General features: G+C 45.9%; 1 protein-coding gene across 3 annotated transcripts in view; it reads left to right on the top strand.

The window, feature by feature from the left end:
* The first annotated feature begins 12,806 nt into the window (after nucleotides 1-12,806).
* The window catches only part of CARD11 (caspase recruitment domain family member 11), an 83,403-nt gene continuing 79,142 nt past the window's right edge, over nucleotides 12,807-17,067 (top strand). For 2 of the 3 annotated variants that reach the window (XM_075899622.2, XM_075899623.2), the window contains exon 1: nucleotides 12,812-13,280. Coding sequence is in view for 1 of the 3 variants with exons in the window: in XM_075899621.2 (XP_075755736.1) it covers nucleotides 13,268-13,280 (13 nt within the window). In the remaining 2 variants the exon portion in view is untranslated. Of the gene's footprint in view, nucleotides 13,281-17,067 lie in introns of all 3 variants that reach the window. The other variant, XM_075899621.2, reaches the window with a different exon arrangement.

The following is a 17,067-nucleotide window of genomic DNA, read 5'->3' as shown; positions in this document are numbered from 1 at the left end:
TGAACTGAAGTACAACCGCATTTGCTCCAACCCCTCAGACAGAGACCAACACCTACAAGATCTTCACCAAGCATTCTTGAAACTACGATACCCACACAAGGAAGTAAGGAAACAGATTAACACAGCCAGACGTGTACCCAGAAGCCTCCTGCTGCAGGACAAGCCCAAGAAAGAAACCAACAGAACAGGACAGCTGAAGGATGCACTCATTCACCAGCCTCTATTGGCAGTGTTACCAGCAAAGGCACACTAGTAAACAATTTAGACTGGGGCCTACTGACTAGGTGGTAAATGCCTTTGTCCCAGAAGTAGAGCCAGCCTGGAACCCACTGTATCTGTCACCAGCAGATCTCTCAGATGTTAATAAACACAGACTCTGATAGTAAGTTTGAAAAATCACTAAACTGTATTGTATACAACAGGTAATAAAACACAGAACACAACATTTAAAAGAATAACCAACCCCTCATCCTCTGAAGGTAAAAGAAAAGACAGAGATAATAATGAGTGATGGAAATACTCAGTCTGTCAGAGGCAGCTGAAGTTCAGGACCTACAACCCCTTCAGCTGCAATAGCTGTCAGGGGAGGAGCACTGAAGCGTCCTTAATGAAGATGAGGCGTCCGATGGTGTTGGCCTCTGCTTGCACAGCTGAGTGGTGGCACGAGTGGTTTAACTGGAGATCAGGAGGGCTTTTGCCACAGCTGACGATAACGGCTCTGTGTGATCTCAGGTGATCCCAGTGGTGTTGGTCGGGAACACAGACAGGTAGCTAAGGCTCACTAACTGGGCTTTTACCACAGCGGGGGCCAGAGCACCCTGAGGACGGCAGGCAGACGGGGAACCGGACAGGATAGGTTGGACGGGGCCTTCGCCACAGTCACCTCTGCGTCTCGACGACTCCTTCTCCAGATGGTAGGGGAAAACTGCCGACCAAAGCTCCGCAAGCTTTGATGCTTTATAGAAGTCAAGGCAGAACTTCTCTTGGTCTCGTGTGCAAAGTAGGGCATGGTGCGGTGTGCAGAGGCGTGGTGCTGGGTGCATAGACAGGTGCCGTGTGCAAAATGGTGTTTTGGCGGCAAAAGTCCTTGCAGTCTGTTGGATTCCATTTTGAAAGTCCCAGCATGCACCTGAACTCCATTTTGAATGTCCGTCGGTCTTCCACTGTTAAATCCCTATTAACAGCAGGGTTTCTATGGAGCCACCCTTTTTTAATGATTCCCAACATTCTGTTTACTTTTTTGACTGCTGCTGAACACTGAGTGGATGTTTTCAGAGAACTATCCACAATGACTCCAAGATGTCTCTCTTGAATAGTTATAGCTAAATTAGTCTCCATCATATTGTATACATAGTTGGGATTATTTTTTCCAATGTGCATTAGTTTGCATTTATCAACATTTAATTTCATTTGCCATTAAATTTCATTTGCCATTTTGTTGCCCAATCACTTAGTTTGGTGAGATGTTTTTGAAGCTCTTCACAGTCTGCTTTGGTCTTAACTATCTGGAGCAGTTTAGTATCATCTGCAAATTGTACCACCTCACTGTTTACCTCTTTCTCCAGATCATTTATAAATAAGTTGAATAGGATTGGTCCCAGTATGGACCCCTGGGGGACACCACTAGTTACCTCTCTCCATTCTGAAAACTTACTATTTATTCCTACCCTTTGTTTCCTGTCTTTTAACTATCAGTCCATGACAGGGCCTTTCTTGTTATCCCGTGATAACAGAGCCTTTGGTGAAGGACCTTGTCAAAGGCTTTTTTGAAATCTAAGTACACTATATCCAATGGATCCCCGTTGTCCACATGTTTGTTGACCCCCTCAAAGAACTCTAGTAGATTAGTAAGGCATGATTTCCCTTTACAGAAACCATGTTGACTTTTCCCCAACAAATTATATTCATCCATGTGTCCGACAATTTTATTCTTTACTATAGTTTCAACTAATTTACCTGGTACTGACATTTTACTTACCGATCTATAATTGCCAGGATCACCTCTAGAGCCCTTTTTAAATATTGGCACCACATTAGCTATCTTCCAGCCATTTTTTAAAATAACTTCCGTTATTTTGAAATAACAAGTGGAGCGTCCAAACTACCAGGCTTATTATTTTGAAAGAAAGGGCTAGTTATTTCCAAATAGTAATTCCTGCTCTCCTTGGGGAATAAGCTTATTTCAAAATGGTTATTTTGGGAGTTAGTATTTTGAAATCATTTCCTAATGTAGACATGACCCCTATGACTTATTCGTCATTTGTAAAATAGAGCTATGAATACTTATCTCACATGCCTGCTGTGAGGCTAAATTTTTCATATGTAAAACTTTAAGATCCTTGGATTTGAAGTCCTATAGAAAGTTTAATTACAGCCAATAATGCAACCAGCATGCTGACAAATGGCTCACACACAGCTTTAGCAACTAATATATCTGTAGACGTGAGGGGTTGTTAGTCTTGAGACGTTAAATAGACCCAGATACTTTTGGAAAGAATACCATACTATCTTAAACCTTCATTTTCAGAGCCCAGTAAAATGGATCTGAGTTCACCATTTCAGCTGTGGGTTGCTTTTCTAATAGGTTGCCACCCATCATTCTTTTTCTATGGGGTTTTAATGGATACAAACCAAAGTTCTGGAATGGGATTTGAACCAACACTTTAGAGAACAAGGGTGAATGTGCTAATAACTGACACAACCTGCTAGACCCTGTTATGCTGTGCCTATTCCAAACAGCTACATAGTTTGTGCAAAAAAAAAAATCAAATCCTGTACATGTCTTTGCCTCTGTAACATATGCCTCACTAGCACAATATTTCATAGCTCAAGCAATTGAAACACTATTTGAATGACTGTCATAAACCTATTGCTGGCATCATTTTCCTGCTAGATTTAAACCATTATCCCATCGCTGTAACAAAAATCCACCTGCATGTTGCTTTTTAAGATCAAGGGGCATTTCTGATGTCTGAATTAGAGCTGAAGGCTTAATAGTTGCTTGTCCACAGGGTGGCGAAATGAATGGGGAAACATTTCTGCTCTTGGAGTCACACCTCCAGGGGGAATATAATAAATTATGAACATCTCTAATTAAGAATGATGTTCCAAAGCATTGATTTTTAACTCCTTTTCGTTTGTGGACTCCTACAATAATTATAATGGAGGTTCAGACCCCTTTGGAAATGTTAGAAATGGTCCGAACACCCCCCAGAGGTCTGCAGCCCACAGGTTGAACACCACTTTTTAAGGAAATTAAGAACACTAATAATATTAAAATATGTCTGGATTTCCCTCTTCAAGGTCTCTGAAGGGCACCCATCACAGCCGCATGGCATGGGGGGAGGCCTGCTCTGATGGCCAGGGTTGCCATGTGGCAGGGAGGGGCCAGGGCCTGTTCTGGCATCTGGGGCCATGAATGGGACTTGCCAATGGCCGGGTTGGGGGGCGGGGTCTGCACCGGCATCCAGGAACAGGACCTGTATGGAGGGCGGTGTCTGTTCAGTGGCCAGGAACAGGACCTGACACATGGCTGGTGGAGTCTGCTGCATGGTTAGGCAGGCGGGAACGTGTGTGTGTTAATAAATTGGATGCCACAGTGGCACACACCCAAACCAGTGCATATGACCTCAATATTGGTGCACAAGCCAAAACTCACTCTGCTCGTGGTTGAAAAATCTTAGAGCGAACACTGCCTAGCTTCCTGACTTGCACTGTGATAGCTCCAGCTAGCCAGACAGCTTAAAAGAATCCTAAGATTATGATCAGTGTATTGCCCACAGTTATAAGTTACCATCCAACTCCTTCTAAGCAAGCACATTTATTCTTATGGCACAAGCATTACAGAGGAAACATATTAAGACAATAAAAGAGTCTACACACATTCTAAAAACTTGTCAGAGACCATTCTCCAACTGACTCTAGGGCTCTAGTAGGTTTCATTCCTTCAAAACCAAGAAATTGGGTTTTCCCAATGCTTAAAGTTCATATCCTGCTTAGATCCAGAACAGCTGCTGGGCAGATCATCTATTTCTTTATCAAACTTGGCCTTCTATAACAGGTAATCAGTAGATATTTACCATCTTAGGGCATAGCTTCAGAAGCTTTGTATGTGTAGAACTGTATTCAGAGAATTTTCATTAACCTCTCTCTAGGATAAGAGTCTCAAATTCATGGCCCATGGACCATCTGTTGCCTGAGCAGTTCCACAGTCCAGACTGCACAAGACTGCCAACATGTGAGTCCCTGCAGCCCTGGGGGGTTCCTGTACCATTCCCCCAAGCCCAGCCCTGCTCTGCCCCCACCCTGCCTCTTCCTGCTCTATCCTCTTCCCCCACCATTGCATCCCTTTCCTGAATCTCCTTCCCCCAAGGGACACAGCCTCCGGGATTACTGGGGGCCACCTGCTGCGTGGCAGGACTCCCACTCTCACCATGGTGGCAGGAGCCATGGGGAAGCAGAGGAACACAGCATCCTTCTGTGCTTTGACACCATCTCCCAGGCCAGCCCAGTCACTCTGCTAACCCTTAGGCTAACCTGAGTCTGGCGGACCAACCTGTCCATAGGACGGTTGGGGTGACCACCATTGGGCCCCCTAAAATGCGAAGCCTGGGGCGGCTGCCCCAAACCATCCTATGGATGGGACAACTCTGCACATATCTCCTACAGGCTACAGGAATGTGCCAGCGATGGTTCGAATCTAGCAGTCAGAAGCCGCTCTAGCTGTGCTGCTGGTGGTGATGGGGGCCCCTGGGTAGGGAGGGTTAAATCACCAAGGGTGGTAGGTGGGGCTAGGGAACATGCAGAGGGGGGGACATGCAGAGACCCCTGCCACTCCCCTCACAGATCCCTGCCCGAGAGGGGTACCTGCTGTCCCATTCGAGGATTTGAGGGCTGATACTGGCCCTAAGGTAAATTGAGTTTGAGACCCCTTGCCTTAGGGATATCCCAGGAAATTCATTTAACACTTATTGAGCTAAAAGTCAGTACTTGTCTAATACAATTTCAGTACAGTCTTTTGAACTCCCAGGTCTCACATCTGTCACATCTCCCCACTAAAGAGGATACACACAGTCCTTGCCCAGAATAATGTGTAAACTTAATACAATAAGGCCTTTCAAGGATATTGCAGGAAATTGACATATCTGTCATGGAAGGTATTCAATAGTTCTGTTTCTTTGCTGTAGAGGATTTGTGTTAACCCTATATACAGTACCACCAAGCCATGGCATCCAGGACACATGCACTACATTAAATTCTCAGCTCAACAGCTTGAGAAATGCATTGCTTGTATCCAGAGAATTTCAGAACTATTATGCTGAAAAGGAAAAATTTTCTAGTTGTAAAGGGCTGTCTTTGCATGGGCTGAGATCGCTGTCTGGGGAGAAGGAAGAGAGGCACAAGAAAGACAATTTAAGAGCTGGGCAGTTTAATATTCTTCTGCATCCCATGGCTGATTCTGGGCAGGCTTTCTGGCATGGGAATCATAGAATCATAGAACACTAGAACTGGAAGGGACCTCAAGAGGTCATCGAGTCCAGTCCCCTGCCCTCATGGCTGTACCAAGCACATATGCAAAGGCAGCCAGCAGCTTTACTGCTAGACTACAGAATGCTTTCCAAGGTACCAGCGACCTAGCTGTTATGGAAAGAGAGGAACAGAAGTTGTGCTAAAAGGACCTTCCAGTGAAGAGAGAAGCTTTTGCATATCTCCAATGGCCTAGTCAAAGAGGAAACCTGCCTGCAGACCACAAGTGTCCTAATGTATGTTTCAGAAGCCTTAATGGGAAGAATGCATACAAAACAAGTCCAGCAACCTGCCAAGGGATTGTTAATGACTAAATCCACTCTACTACTTGGCCACCCTTATAGACCAAATGAGTCAGTTTCACATTCAGCTCATGCTGGTTTCTAAAGGTGTAAACTCAGATACAAGGCTCCCAAAGCATTCAGTCCTATAGGCAAAGAAGGTATAGTGGGATACTACAGGGCATCAGCAAAGCCCAAAAGTGTGGAAGTCTGGTCAGAGAGGCTGGACAGGACAGCTGAAGGATGCACTCAGTCACCAGCTTCTATTGGCAGGGTTTCTATGGAGCCACCAGAAGAACTAAAACTCCCCTTCCTTTATAAAACAAGGAGTCCCTCTGCCATGCATATTGGTCATATCAGACAGTCTCTGTGCCAGAGAGTAAATAGACACAAATCAGACATCAAGAAAGGTAACATACAAAAACCAGTAGGAGAACACTTTAACCTTCCTGAACACTCAATAACAGATGTGGAAGGAGCCATCCTTTTACCAAAAAACCTTTAAAACCACAGTAGGAAGTGAAACGGTAGAACGGCAATTCATTTGCAAATTTAACATGATCAAATTAGGACTGAATAAGGACTTAGAATGGTTCTTTCACTACAAAGATGATTGTCCCTCCCTTGGCATTCACCCCTCCATATCAATTGCTGGGAGTGTGTCACATCCCTGAGGGTATGTCTACACAGCGAAGTTATTTCAGGACACCAGAGGTATCCCAAAATAGCTACCCCGCGTCTTTGGAACACATCCACTATTTCGGAAATATAGCGGATGCGCTATTTCACCATCCCTGTAAACCTAATTCTACAAGGAATAAGGGATGGCTCAAAATAGCTCTTTATTTCAAAATTTAGCACTGTGTAGATAGTGACAAATGATGAAATAAGCTATTTCAAAAAAGACTCAAAATAAACTACACAATTTGTCCTACACGATTTGCCTTACGAGTTTTGAGTGCTGTGTAGATGCACCCTGACTGAACTGGCCTTGTTAACACTGGTCCCAAACTTGGTAAGTAAATCCCTTCTTTTGATATGCAGTATATATATCCCTATCTCTGAATTCCACTCCATGCATCTGACAAAGTGGTTTTTACCCACAAATGCTTATGCCCAAATAAATCTGTTAGTCTTTAGAGCTACTTCTACACTGCAATGCTATTTTGAGACACCAGACTATCCTGAAATAGCTATCCTGCATCTTCACAGCAAGCCCGTTATTTCGTGCTTGCTATTCTGATGTCTCTGTAAACCTCATTCTATGAGGAGTAAGGGACATTTTGCTATAGCGCTTTATTTTAAGATCTGGCACTGTGCAAACAGCACCAAATGACAACATAAGTTGATGCTATTTCGAAATAAAATAAGATACACAATTTGCATAGCTCAAATTGCGTATCTTATTTCGAGTTACGGTGTAGATGCACCCTAAGTTGCCAAAGAACTCCGCGTTGTTTTTGCAGAGATAGGTTAACAAGGCTACTTCTCTGAGACTTGTCGCCTTTTTTATAGATACTCTGATGAAAAGTGATAATGGACACACCTCCTACGTTCCTTCTTGGTGAATTTCCTCTTCTAATGCTAGATCCCTTATTGGCAGACAGATGCAATGTACATCTTCAGCTTGTATGAATCTGGGCCAAAAAGTTTCAGGGAGAAAATACCACTTGCCTTTTCCATAACCCTGAAAATCGGGATCAAAAGCTTAAAAAAAAAAACTTCTTATGAAAAAAAACTGGGACTGAGTGTAACCTTGCGGCTGAAGACTGGATCACCTGGGCTAAATCTCAGTGTGCTGAGCTTCCGTTCTATGATTAAGATAATTTTAAATCCCTGCAGGTTTCCATGCAGGTTCCTTACGGTAACGAAAGCCCCAGCAGATAATTAGCCAGTTTGTAAGACGCCACTCTGGGCCCAATGAATGCTGGGCTCTTCTTTCAAATGTAACTTGTTTTAAAGCTGTTGATGTACCTACTGGCACACTGCAAAACAAACGAGGAGCAGATCCTAATTCCCTTCTGCCCTATTTCTAGCCCATTTTCCCTTGGGAGTTGGGGAGGGATGATCCATGTTGAAAAAGGAACAGTGACTTGATATTCAAGTGAAAGATCTGGGGAGAATCTCCGCTCTGAACTGTGTGGTGTTTGTGTAGAACTGAGAGCTACAGGTATATTGATAGTCCCAGTGGCTGTGTGCAAATGGTTCCCCTGGTGCATCTGCATATCAGCTTCCTCTGTGAAAAGGGTAGAAAGCATGAAACAGAACTTAGTACTACACTTGCTTTCTCAAAATATCCTTCTGTTTCCTTCCTTCGCCCCAGCCTGTGGGCCACACTTCCCCAAAGACTGCAGAACCTCTTATATGCAGTGTTTAAATGGAACTTCTGCTATTAGCAGCAATTCAGATATTGGGGGGAGGAGGGAGGTGCAGGGCAAATTCCAGCTCCCCCACCCTCACAGAGAATCTAGCTCTCCCTCAGTCAGAAAACATCCCCACTTTACTTTTTAGATTCCAAATGGACTATGGTGATCATATAGTCTGATGTTGAATACTACACAGACCGTAGAATTTCCCCAAAAGTAATTCCTACTGTGTTTCTTTTAGAAAAAATCCAATCTTAATTTTTAAAACTTTCAGTATTAAAGCATCCATCATGATACTAGGTAAAGTGTTCCAATGGTTAGTTACTCTCACTGTTAAAAATTTGCATGTTGCGTCCAGTCTGAATTCATGTTCTACTTTTCTCTGTTAGATTGAAGAGTCCATTATTAAATATTTGTTCCCTGTGCAGCGATCAATCCACCGGCTGTTGATTTATCACATCTGCTTAGACACGATAAATAAATCTCTGAGCACTCTCCCGTCTACGCCGGTACTCCACATGATGAGAAGGTTAGCTGGCGTCGACCTTATTGCACACAAGACGCCACAGTAAGTACGTTGACCTCAGTGCTGCTGTTCGCGTAGCTGAAATCATGTAGATTGGATTGACGGTGGGGATTAGTGTAGACTAGGCCTCTGTCTCCCACCAAGCCTCTCTAAGTGCATACACGTGTGCACACACAGTACAGAGGTTTTACCACAGGCTGAAAAGGGCATTTTTGTGAGAGGTTTTCTAAAAGATGGCCCTCACTTAAAAATCATAACAAAAGGAAGTATGGGGGAGGGGACAGGGCCATTTGTTGTACTGTACTGCAGCTCTCTGCTGGAAAAGAGGAACCCCCATATCCTTTGGTCTTTGGGTTCTTGTTCTATTTATTAAACTAATTGCAGCATTTTAACAGAAAACTAGATTCCCCTTCAGTCTGAGCCCTCATCAGTTCCCTCCCCTTTGGGAAGCTTTTGCAACTGCTCTCTGGCCATCAGGGAAGAGGCATAGGTGCGGGCAAAAAGTTGGAGAACCAAGAGGAAGAATTAAAATTGAGGACAGGGGAAGAAAGGCAGGCTGGCCCTAGCCATTTTGCTGATGCCCTAAGAAAATGTAGTTCTGCCAGCACAGCACATTCTGTGCTTTCTTTTTTTAAAAAAACATTTTCATTAGGGATTTAAGTTTTCTGTTCAGCAATGCAACTTTTTGAGACTGACATTTTCTGCCTTACTTTCATGCTTTTAACTTTGCCCTCTCAGTCTTTGTGCTGTTCTTTATGACTCTGTTGTACCTGGGGGTTTTTCCCATTGTCTTTTTCCATTTGTTTTTCTCCCAGCTGTGAGATTTCTTTATTGCAGAACGACTGTTCCTCTTTCCTTTTCTCCCCTTCCTCATTCTTCCTCATTCTGGGACATGATAGCGGTTTTCAAATATCTAAAAGGGTGTCACAAGGAGGACGGAGAAAATTTGTTCCTCTTGGTTTCTGAGGACAGGACAAGGAGTAATGGGCTTAAAGTGCAGCAAGGGAGGTTTAGATTGGACATTAGGAAAAAATTCCTAACTGTCAGGGTGGTCAAATATTGGAATAAATTGCCAAGGGAGGTGGTGGAATCTCCCTCTCTGGAGATATTTAAGAACAGGTTAGATAGACATCTGTCAGGGATGGTGTAGACGGAGCTTGGTCCTGCCTTGAGGGCGGGGGGCTGGACTCGATGACCTCTCAAGGTCCCTTCCAGTCCTATGATTCTATGATTTTCTTGTGTAGTGGTCTCTCCCTCCTTTGCTAGCTTCCTGATTTCTCTCTCCATCCCCTTACTCCTTTTTCTCTGTGTCATGGTCCCTATTTCCAGCCTCTGGATTCTCCTGTTTTCCCTCAGTACATGCACTCCAGTGTCTCTTTCCTCTCATAGAATTACTCTGGGGCACACACACATGCTGGCTCCCTTGTCCACACCCTCAATTCGCAATCCTCTTCATCTGTCTCTTTCCCTCCACTTAACTCCTGCTTCTGCTGACCTTTCAGAGTTGGTCCAGCTCATTGGCTGCTGTAGTGCCCTCTGCTGGGGAGTTGGTGACAGTACAGTGGTATCTGTTGTGTTCTCTTGCCCACTGAGGGCTGTGCTGGACCAAGCAAAGCAGAGACCTGGAGAACATAGGCTGGAGGGTGGCCTGAGCATTTTCATGGGGGAATTCTTGGGAGGGGAGTGATGTCAATAGTGGCCAGATGCTGGTGCTGTGAATATTGGGCCAGAGGAGCACCAAGGGAAGGGAAATGGAGGGGACTATACATATAAAATGGTGGGGTCTAAATTAGCTGTTACCACCGAGAGAGAGATCTTGGAGTCATTGTGCAGTCATTGTGAAAACATCCACTCAATGTGCAGTCCCAGTAAAAAAGCTAGCAGAGTGCTGGGAATCATTAAGAAAAGAATAGAGACTAAGACATCATATTGCCTCTGTCTAAATCCATGTGTGACGGGTCGGAGCTGCCCCTTTAGGCCAGGGCCGATCCGCCCCGCACTACTCTTGCAGTGGTGCATGTGCTCCTGGGGGCGAGCCGGGAGACACAGGCCCCCTGCGCACGCTGCTCGGCGGCCGCGGCCCAGCTGACAGGCATGGGAGCTGGACACTGGGGGAATCCAACGCTCCGGGCTACATCACAGGCAGCAGGACGTCCACTACCCCGGGGTCAGTGGGTGACGTCAGGCAAGGCGACTCTGGGAGGGGATGAAAAGGGAGTCTGGGGAGGAGAGAGGGGTGCCTGGAGAGGAGGAGAGCAAGGAAAGGGGAGCACCACTGAGTCTGGCGGGGTAGGAAGCAGCCCAGGGCAGGGCATTTCAGGACTTGCCGGTGGGCTGTTGAGTTTCAGTTATTAACCCCACCAGCTGGACAGGACGTTACTAGAGCCTGTCCTTAGGGCCCTGGGCTGGGGCCCAGGAGAGAGGGTGGGCCTGGGTCCCCCTACTCCACATTCCCCAGACTGGAAGAAAAGAGGGGTGGTAGGCCTGAATTCACCCCGGACAAGGGGAGGTGGTGGGACCTGAACCTATTTACGTGGGCCCTGCAGCTGAACTGAAGGACATCCCAAAGCGGGGGCGAAAGGGCACCTTTGTACACTATGGTATGCCCACGTGTTGAACAATGGGTGCAGATGTGGTCACCTCATCTCAAAAAAGATATATTGGAATTGGAAAGGGTTCAGAAAAGGCCAAAGGGGTATTGAACAGCTTCTATATGAGGAAAGATTAATAAAACTGTAGCTTTTCAACTTGGAAAAAAAGACAACTAAGGGGGGATATGATGGAGGCCTATAAAATCATGACTGGTGTAGAGCAAGTAAACAAGGAAAGTCTATTTACTCCTCATAACACAAGAACTAGGAGTCATCAAACGAAATTAATAGGTAGCAGGTTTAAAACAAACAAAAGGAAGTAGTTTTCACACAACCCACAGTCAACCTGTGGAACTCTTTGCCAGAGGATGTTGTGAAGGCTAAGACTATATCAGGTTATTAAAAAAAAAAAACCTAGAATTTAATTCATGGAGGATAAGTACATCAATGGCGATTAGCTAGGATGGGCAGGGATAGTGTCCTTAGCCTCTGTTTGCCAGAAGTTGGGAATGAGCAACAAGGAATGAATCACTTGAATCTTTTCTGTTCATTCCCTCTGGGGCATCTGGCATTGGCCAATCAGAAGACAGGATACTGGGCTAGAAGGACCTTTGGTCAGACCTAGTATGGCCGTTCTTACATTCTAAAGTTCTTAAGGTGTAAAGTACATCAAACCCAGGGTAAAAACCATGAAAAGGCCTATACACATGTGTAGGATGGCCATTCATGCATTCCTGGAGTACTGGACATGCTGGTACTTTCAGGAACAACATGGGTCTGCCCTTCCCAGCATGACTCCAGCTTACCCCAGCTAGATACTAGGTTAGTTAGTCCTTTGATCTGACCCAGTATGGCTGTTCCTATGTCCCCTTTTTCCACATGGCAGTGCCAATGGTAAGAAACCTCTTTCCATGTTTTGGAAAGTAAAAGTGCTCTGTGAGATCCCAGTATATGGGGGAGGGAGGTTGCCCACATATGGCCTTGAGCCAGCAATCCAGCATCAAGCCTGCAGAGGTTCTGCAAATCAAAACCCTCCTGCATAGTGAAGTCAACAGAGATTTTTTTCCTCATCTTTAAAAAAAAAATGTAAAATGCTATTTTAAAAATAAATACTAGTATTTAAATCAGCCCTCCCCCCCATACACACACACGCTTGTTTAAAAACAACAAAATGAACAAGCCATTAATAAAGTGGATGTCTCCTGGAAAAGCCTCTGACATTGGAAATGCTGCAAGCTGCAAAACCCTGCCTGAAACTGCTGCTTTAAAAAAAATCACTGTAGGCCGCAGTCTCCACTTGTCCTTATCTTTCCACTTCTCTGGCTCGTGTGGGCTACGGGCTGGGGAGGGCATGTGCTCAGAAAGGAGCAGTAATACCTGTTACATGTTTGCCATGTCTGCCTTCCCATCTAAGGGGAACAGAGGGCAGACTGAACCCTGCTGGTGCAGGCACTCTCGTAAGAGGCAGGGAGGCAACCTGACACTTCTACCCGAAGCTGTAGTTTGTGGTTGTGCTTTGTTGGGCTGCCCAATCCCTTTCTGGTTTAGAGACTGAAGTTTGCTTGCAGAGTGCACCTCTTGGCTCTGTTCCCACCTGTGTCCAGACGCTTTTGCAAGCAATGCCTACGCTGGGGAGCAGAGGGTGCTCTTTAAAAAAAAAATTGCAGATTAGTAGAGTCTGGTTTCCTGTCAGGTTTTTGCATTTTCCTTCTCCGCCCCTTTCAGACAATGACACACTTTTTCTTACTTTCTGTCTTGCCACTTGCTGCTTCCGACACTGGTGCACTTGCGTCCCACACTCCAGAGCCCTCTTCTCCCAGTCTGCAGGGCTCCGGCCCTTGCCACTCCCTTGCTTCCCAGCAGATGCAGAGCAGGGCTCATTTCTCTAGGGCTCCTGGAGAGGGACACTGACATGCGCCTGGACATGACCTAGCGAATTTCACCCAGCAGAAGGACAGCAAGCGAGCCTGGTCACTCATGAGCGTCCAAGGTAAGGAAAACAGCCACCTGCCAGAGCAGCTCCATAGGATGGCCGGCTGGGATGGCACTTGGTTCAGATTACTGCAGCTTCCAGATTTACTCACCGCTCCAGGAGACTTTTCTGATAGTCTTTCCTCTGGCTGGGCTCCTTTCTCACCTGCAGCAGGTCTAGCTCCACTTTGCATGCATAGATACATAAAGCCCAGGTTGCATTCATAGGTGCAAGCACCAACCAAAATGTTTTGGGGGATCTGGAGGAAGAATTAAAAATGGTTGTGAGCGGGCAGGAAAGAGGGAACTAGATTGATTGACAGGAGCTGGCCCTAGGGAAGTTGCTGTTCTCACTTAGACATTCCATACTACCCCTTTCTTTAAAGCTATCTGTTTGAGGAGTATGCTTCCTCTAAGTAATAGAGCCACTTCGAATATTTTCTTGCTTTGCAGTTGAACTTCTCACTTCTTCCACTCTGTTTTCTTTGACCTTGATGTATCTTCTATTATCTTTTTTGCCATCTTTTTACATCTATTTTCCATTCAGCATATTTTCTTTATTATATGACAACTCTTCCTGTTTTTCCTTTCATCCCCTTCCATTGCCTTCCTCTTTTTTTTAGCCTGTGCAGTAGGCTGTTCCTCTTCCCCCAAGTCGTGCATTTCTCTTCCCTCCCCCTCTATTATTTTGTTCTTTTCTGCTCCTTTCACATCTCTCCGTTCTCCCCTTCTCTAGTCTCTCTGCACTTCCTCTCCCCCAAATCTCTCACACATTTTGCCTACCCTGCAAAATCAGTCTTGCACTCTGCTTTTACTTTGCCCCAAAATTACCCTTTATGCTGCCATCTTTCGCACCTGTTCACACTTGATTTGTTTCAAAAGCTCCCCAACACCTCCAAACAATCCTTCCTCTCTCTCTCTCTCTTTCTTTGTCACACACACACATGCATACACACCATGCAGTTTCTTCCAACTCTCTTCACTAATACACAATGAACAATCTTCCCCTTTTCCACACTGACAGTCTGTCACACACAGAACCTCCTGTCATCTCCCTTTATGTTCACATAGCTTCCTCTACTTGCAGTTTCACACAGGAGCCATTCTGTCCCCTGCAAGAGTTCTCTTCCCACAGTTTCTCTCTTTCTCTCCCACCCTCCCAGTTTTTCTGCCCTCTCACTGCTCCCCTAAGCTAGGTCTACACTACAGAGTTTTTGCGCAAAAGCTTGCGGAACATCCACACCTCAAGCACGTTTTGTGCAACTGAAATGAAAGAACAGAGGGGGTTTTGCAGTGTAGGTATTCCTCCTCCTACGAGGAATAACTCCTTTTTGCGCAAGGTGTGTGTGGACGGGGAACAGGGGTTCTTTGCGCAAAAAGAGGCAATTGAAAAAAGCACAGGTGCTCTGGTGGCCATTCTGTAAATAGCAATCAGAATTTCCTTTTGAGAGTGTCCATGCAACCTAGATGTTCTCTCGCGCAAAAGTGCATTGCTTTTTCGATGCGCTTTTGCAGTGTGGACGCACTCCTGTGCAAGACGTTTTGGAAAAGCTTCTTGCACAAGAAGCCTGCAGTGTAGACATAGCCCAAGTTCTGGCCCAGTCCTTCCCCCATGTATCCCCATCTCCCCCACATTTCTTCCTGCTTCCACCATATTCCCATTTTATCTTCTCCCCACCTCCCATGCCCTCCCAGTTTCTTTTTGTCAGTTTCTCCCCGTTAGCTTCTGGTGCTGCCATGTTGGACCGGAGCCCACATAGGGGAGGTGACTCCGCTCTCTGCTGCCTCTCTGCCTTTGCATCTCCCAAATTTCTGCAGGAAATTTGGGGGAAGTGCTGCGATATCTCTGTTATCCCTTTCCATTTCAGGCTGTAGGAGCAGAGCAGTGGGAGGGAGGGGCAGAGAAAGGGAATGGTTTGCTCCAAATTGTCCTTGGAAAATGGTAAAGTGTCACTGAATGAGATCAGCTCTTCAGAAGTCGAAGAAGGAACATAATTGAAATAGGGGAAACAGTTACACTGTTCCCTCTGCCTGAGTGCAGAACTTCTAGCCTTGAGGAGGAGTTTGTCCCTATGGATTCCCTTGAGTTATCAAATCCCAAAGGTGTAAATTTCAATGTGTGTGTCTCTCTCCGGTAAGATTGTGTGTTTGGAGTACAATTGCTATCAGAACCACACAAGAATTCGGGAGGGACTAGCAACAGCCAAAGAGGCTACCTGTTTCTTTTGTACTGAGAATTTTGCTCTCATGTAGGGTATTGGATAAAAGCACACCTTGTGACAACAGCTGATAGTGTGTCCTGGTTGGATAGTGACACTTAAAAGCAAGGTCTAAGATGTCTTAGATTTGACATCTCTCAGCCTCACACTCTTGAACCAGGACCATTTAAGTTGAAGATTTATTTCCAGGGCTTGTTTTAGTTTCAGACTTCTCAATGGAATTGCCCTGTATCCCAGGAGAATTAATAAGGAGTCTTCTGTGTTCTGGAATTCTCCTAACAGGCCAGCCTGCTCTCTCAGGTGATGGTGGGAGCCGCAAATTGTATGCGAGAAATTTGACAACATCCCAAGAATTTCAGGGATGCAGAGTGAGCAATCTATGGCCTTTTGCTTCCTGAATGCTGAAATAACTGCATTCTGGTTTTTCTATCACCTGGTGACTTGTGAGCCTATTGAGAAGTAACATTTCTACAGGTCTCAGGATATCATCACAGACTCCCAGATAATTGATTGCTTCCCCCCCCCCCCCCCCCCCCCCCCCCCCAGCTCTAGTGCTATTTTATTTCTCCTGGCCTGTTGGCTTTTTTGTGGGCATGGGAAGTGCTTTGGGTTAGGACACCAGGGGGACTAGAGACTCCACAGTGAAAATATTGGGGTGTGGATCTTTATTTCTGTCCGCTGATGTTTTCCACCCCTGCAATATCCTATGGAGACAAAAGAGAGAGCAGGGGTTGGATCACTCACCAACGTGCACAAGATCAAACTGGCTTTCGGGGAGCAGGTAGGACTCCCCAGCCGAGTCTGGCCCTATCTTTCAGACACTAGCCACTGTAAGTCCTGTTGGAGACACCCAGCTCTGGGGAGGGGCAGGGACACAGGCATCAGACACTGGGAGTAGGGAGGAGACAGGACAGAGCATTAGCACCAGAGCAGGGCAGCAGCTAGCCAGTAGCTAAGAATGTGGGGGTAGCTCAGGGAACACAGGGTACCAACCACAGAGGAACTGCCATACGAACTACTGGGACGCCTCACCCCAGGCTGGACCCAGCTCCCTTCCCTTCCCCAGACTTGGTAGCTCCCCGGGCATCCCTGTCCACCACCCCATTCATAAGGATCTTCTCACTCTCAGTTACACCCAGAGGTGAAAGTAAGTCAGTGCATCCTGGTGCACCACTCCAGCAAGAAGGAGCCAGCGGGCTGTGGTGCTTGGCTGCAGGAGGAGGTGGGGTGCACTTCCAGCCCAGCTCCTGGGCTCTGCTTCAGGCTGCCACACTAAGCAGCAGGCAGCCAGGCAGATGAAAGGACTGCCCCAGCTCTGAGGTCCCCCCAGGGTGCCATTTAAGGAGGGCAGAGGAGCGGAAGCCCCCCTGAACCCCAACATTCATACTTGGACACTGCTTCCTATTCCCTCTCCATCAGCATGTTTTTACATAACCCCTGGACCAAATCCTTCATGGCTGCCAGTGCAACTCTATTGATATTAGTAGGATAGCCAAAATGTAACAGAAAGGAGAATTTCACCCTTAGAATGAGCTCCATGCTCCAATGAGTTTTAGTAAATTTATGAAAATGTATCAGAAACTGATA

This window comes from Pelodiscus sinensis, chromosome 15 (assembly GCF_052426305.1).
Source record: "Pelodiscus sinensis isolate ZL-2025 chromosome 15, ASM5242630v1, whole genome shotgun sequence".
Taxonomy (NCBI): Eukaryota; Metazoa; Chordata; order Testudines; family Trionychidae; genus Pelodiscus; species Pelodiscus sinensis.
This window is presented reverse-complemented; position numbering and strand designations above follow the sequence as displayed.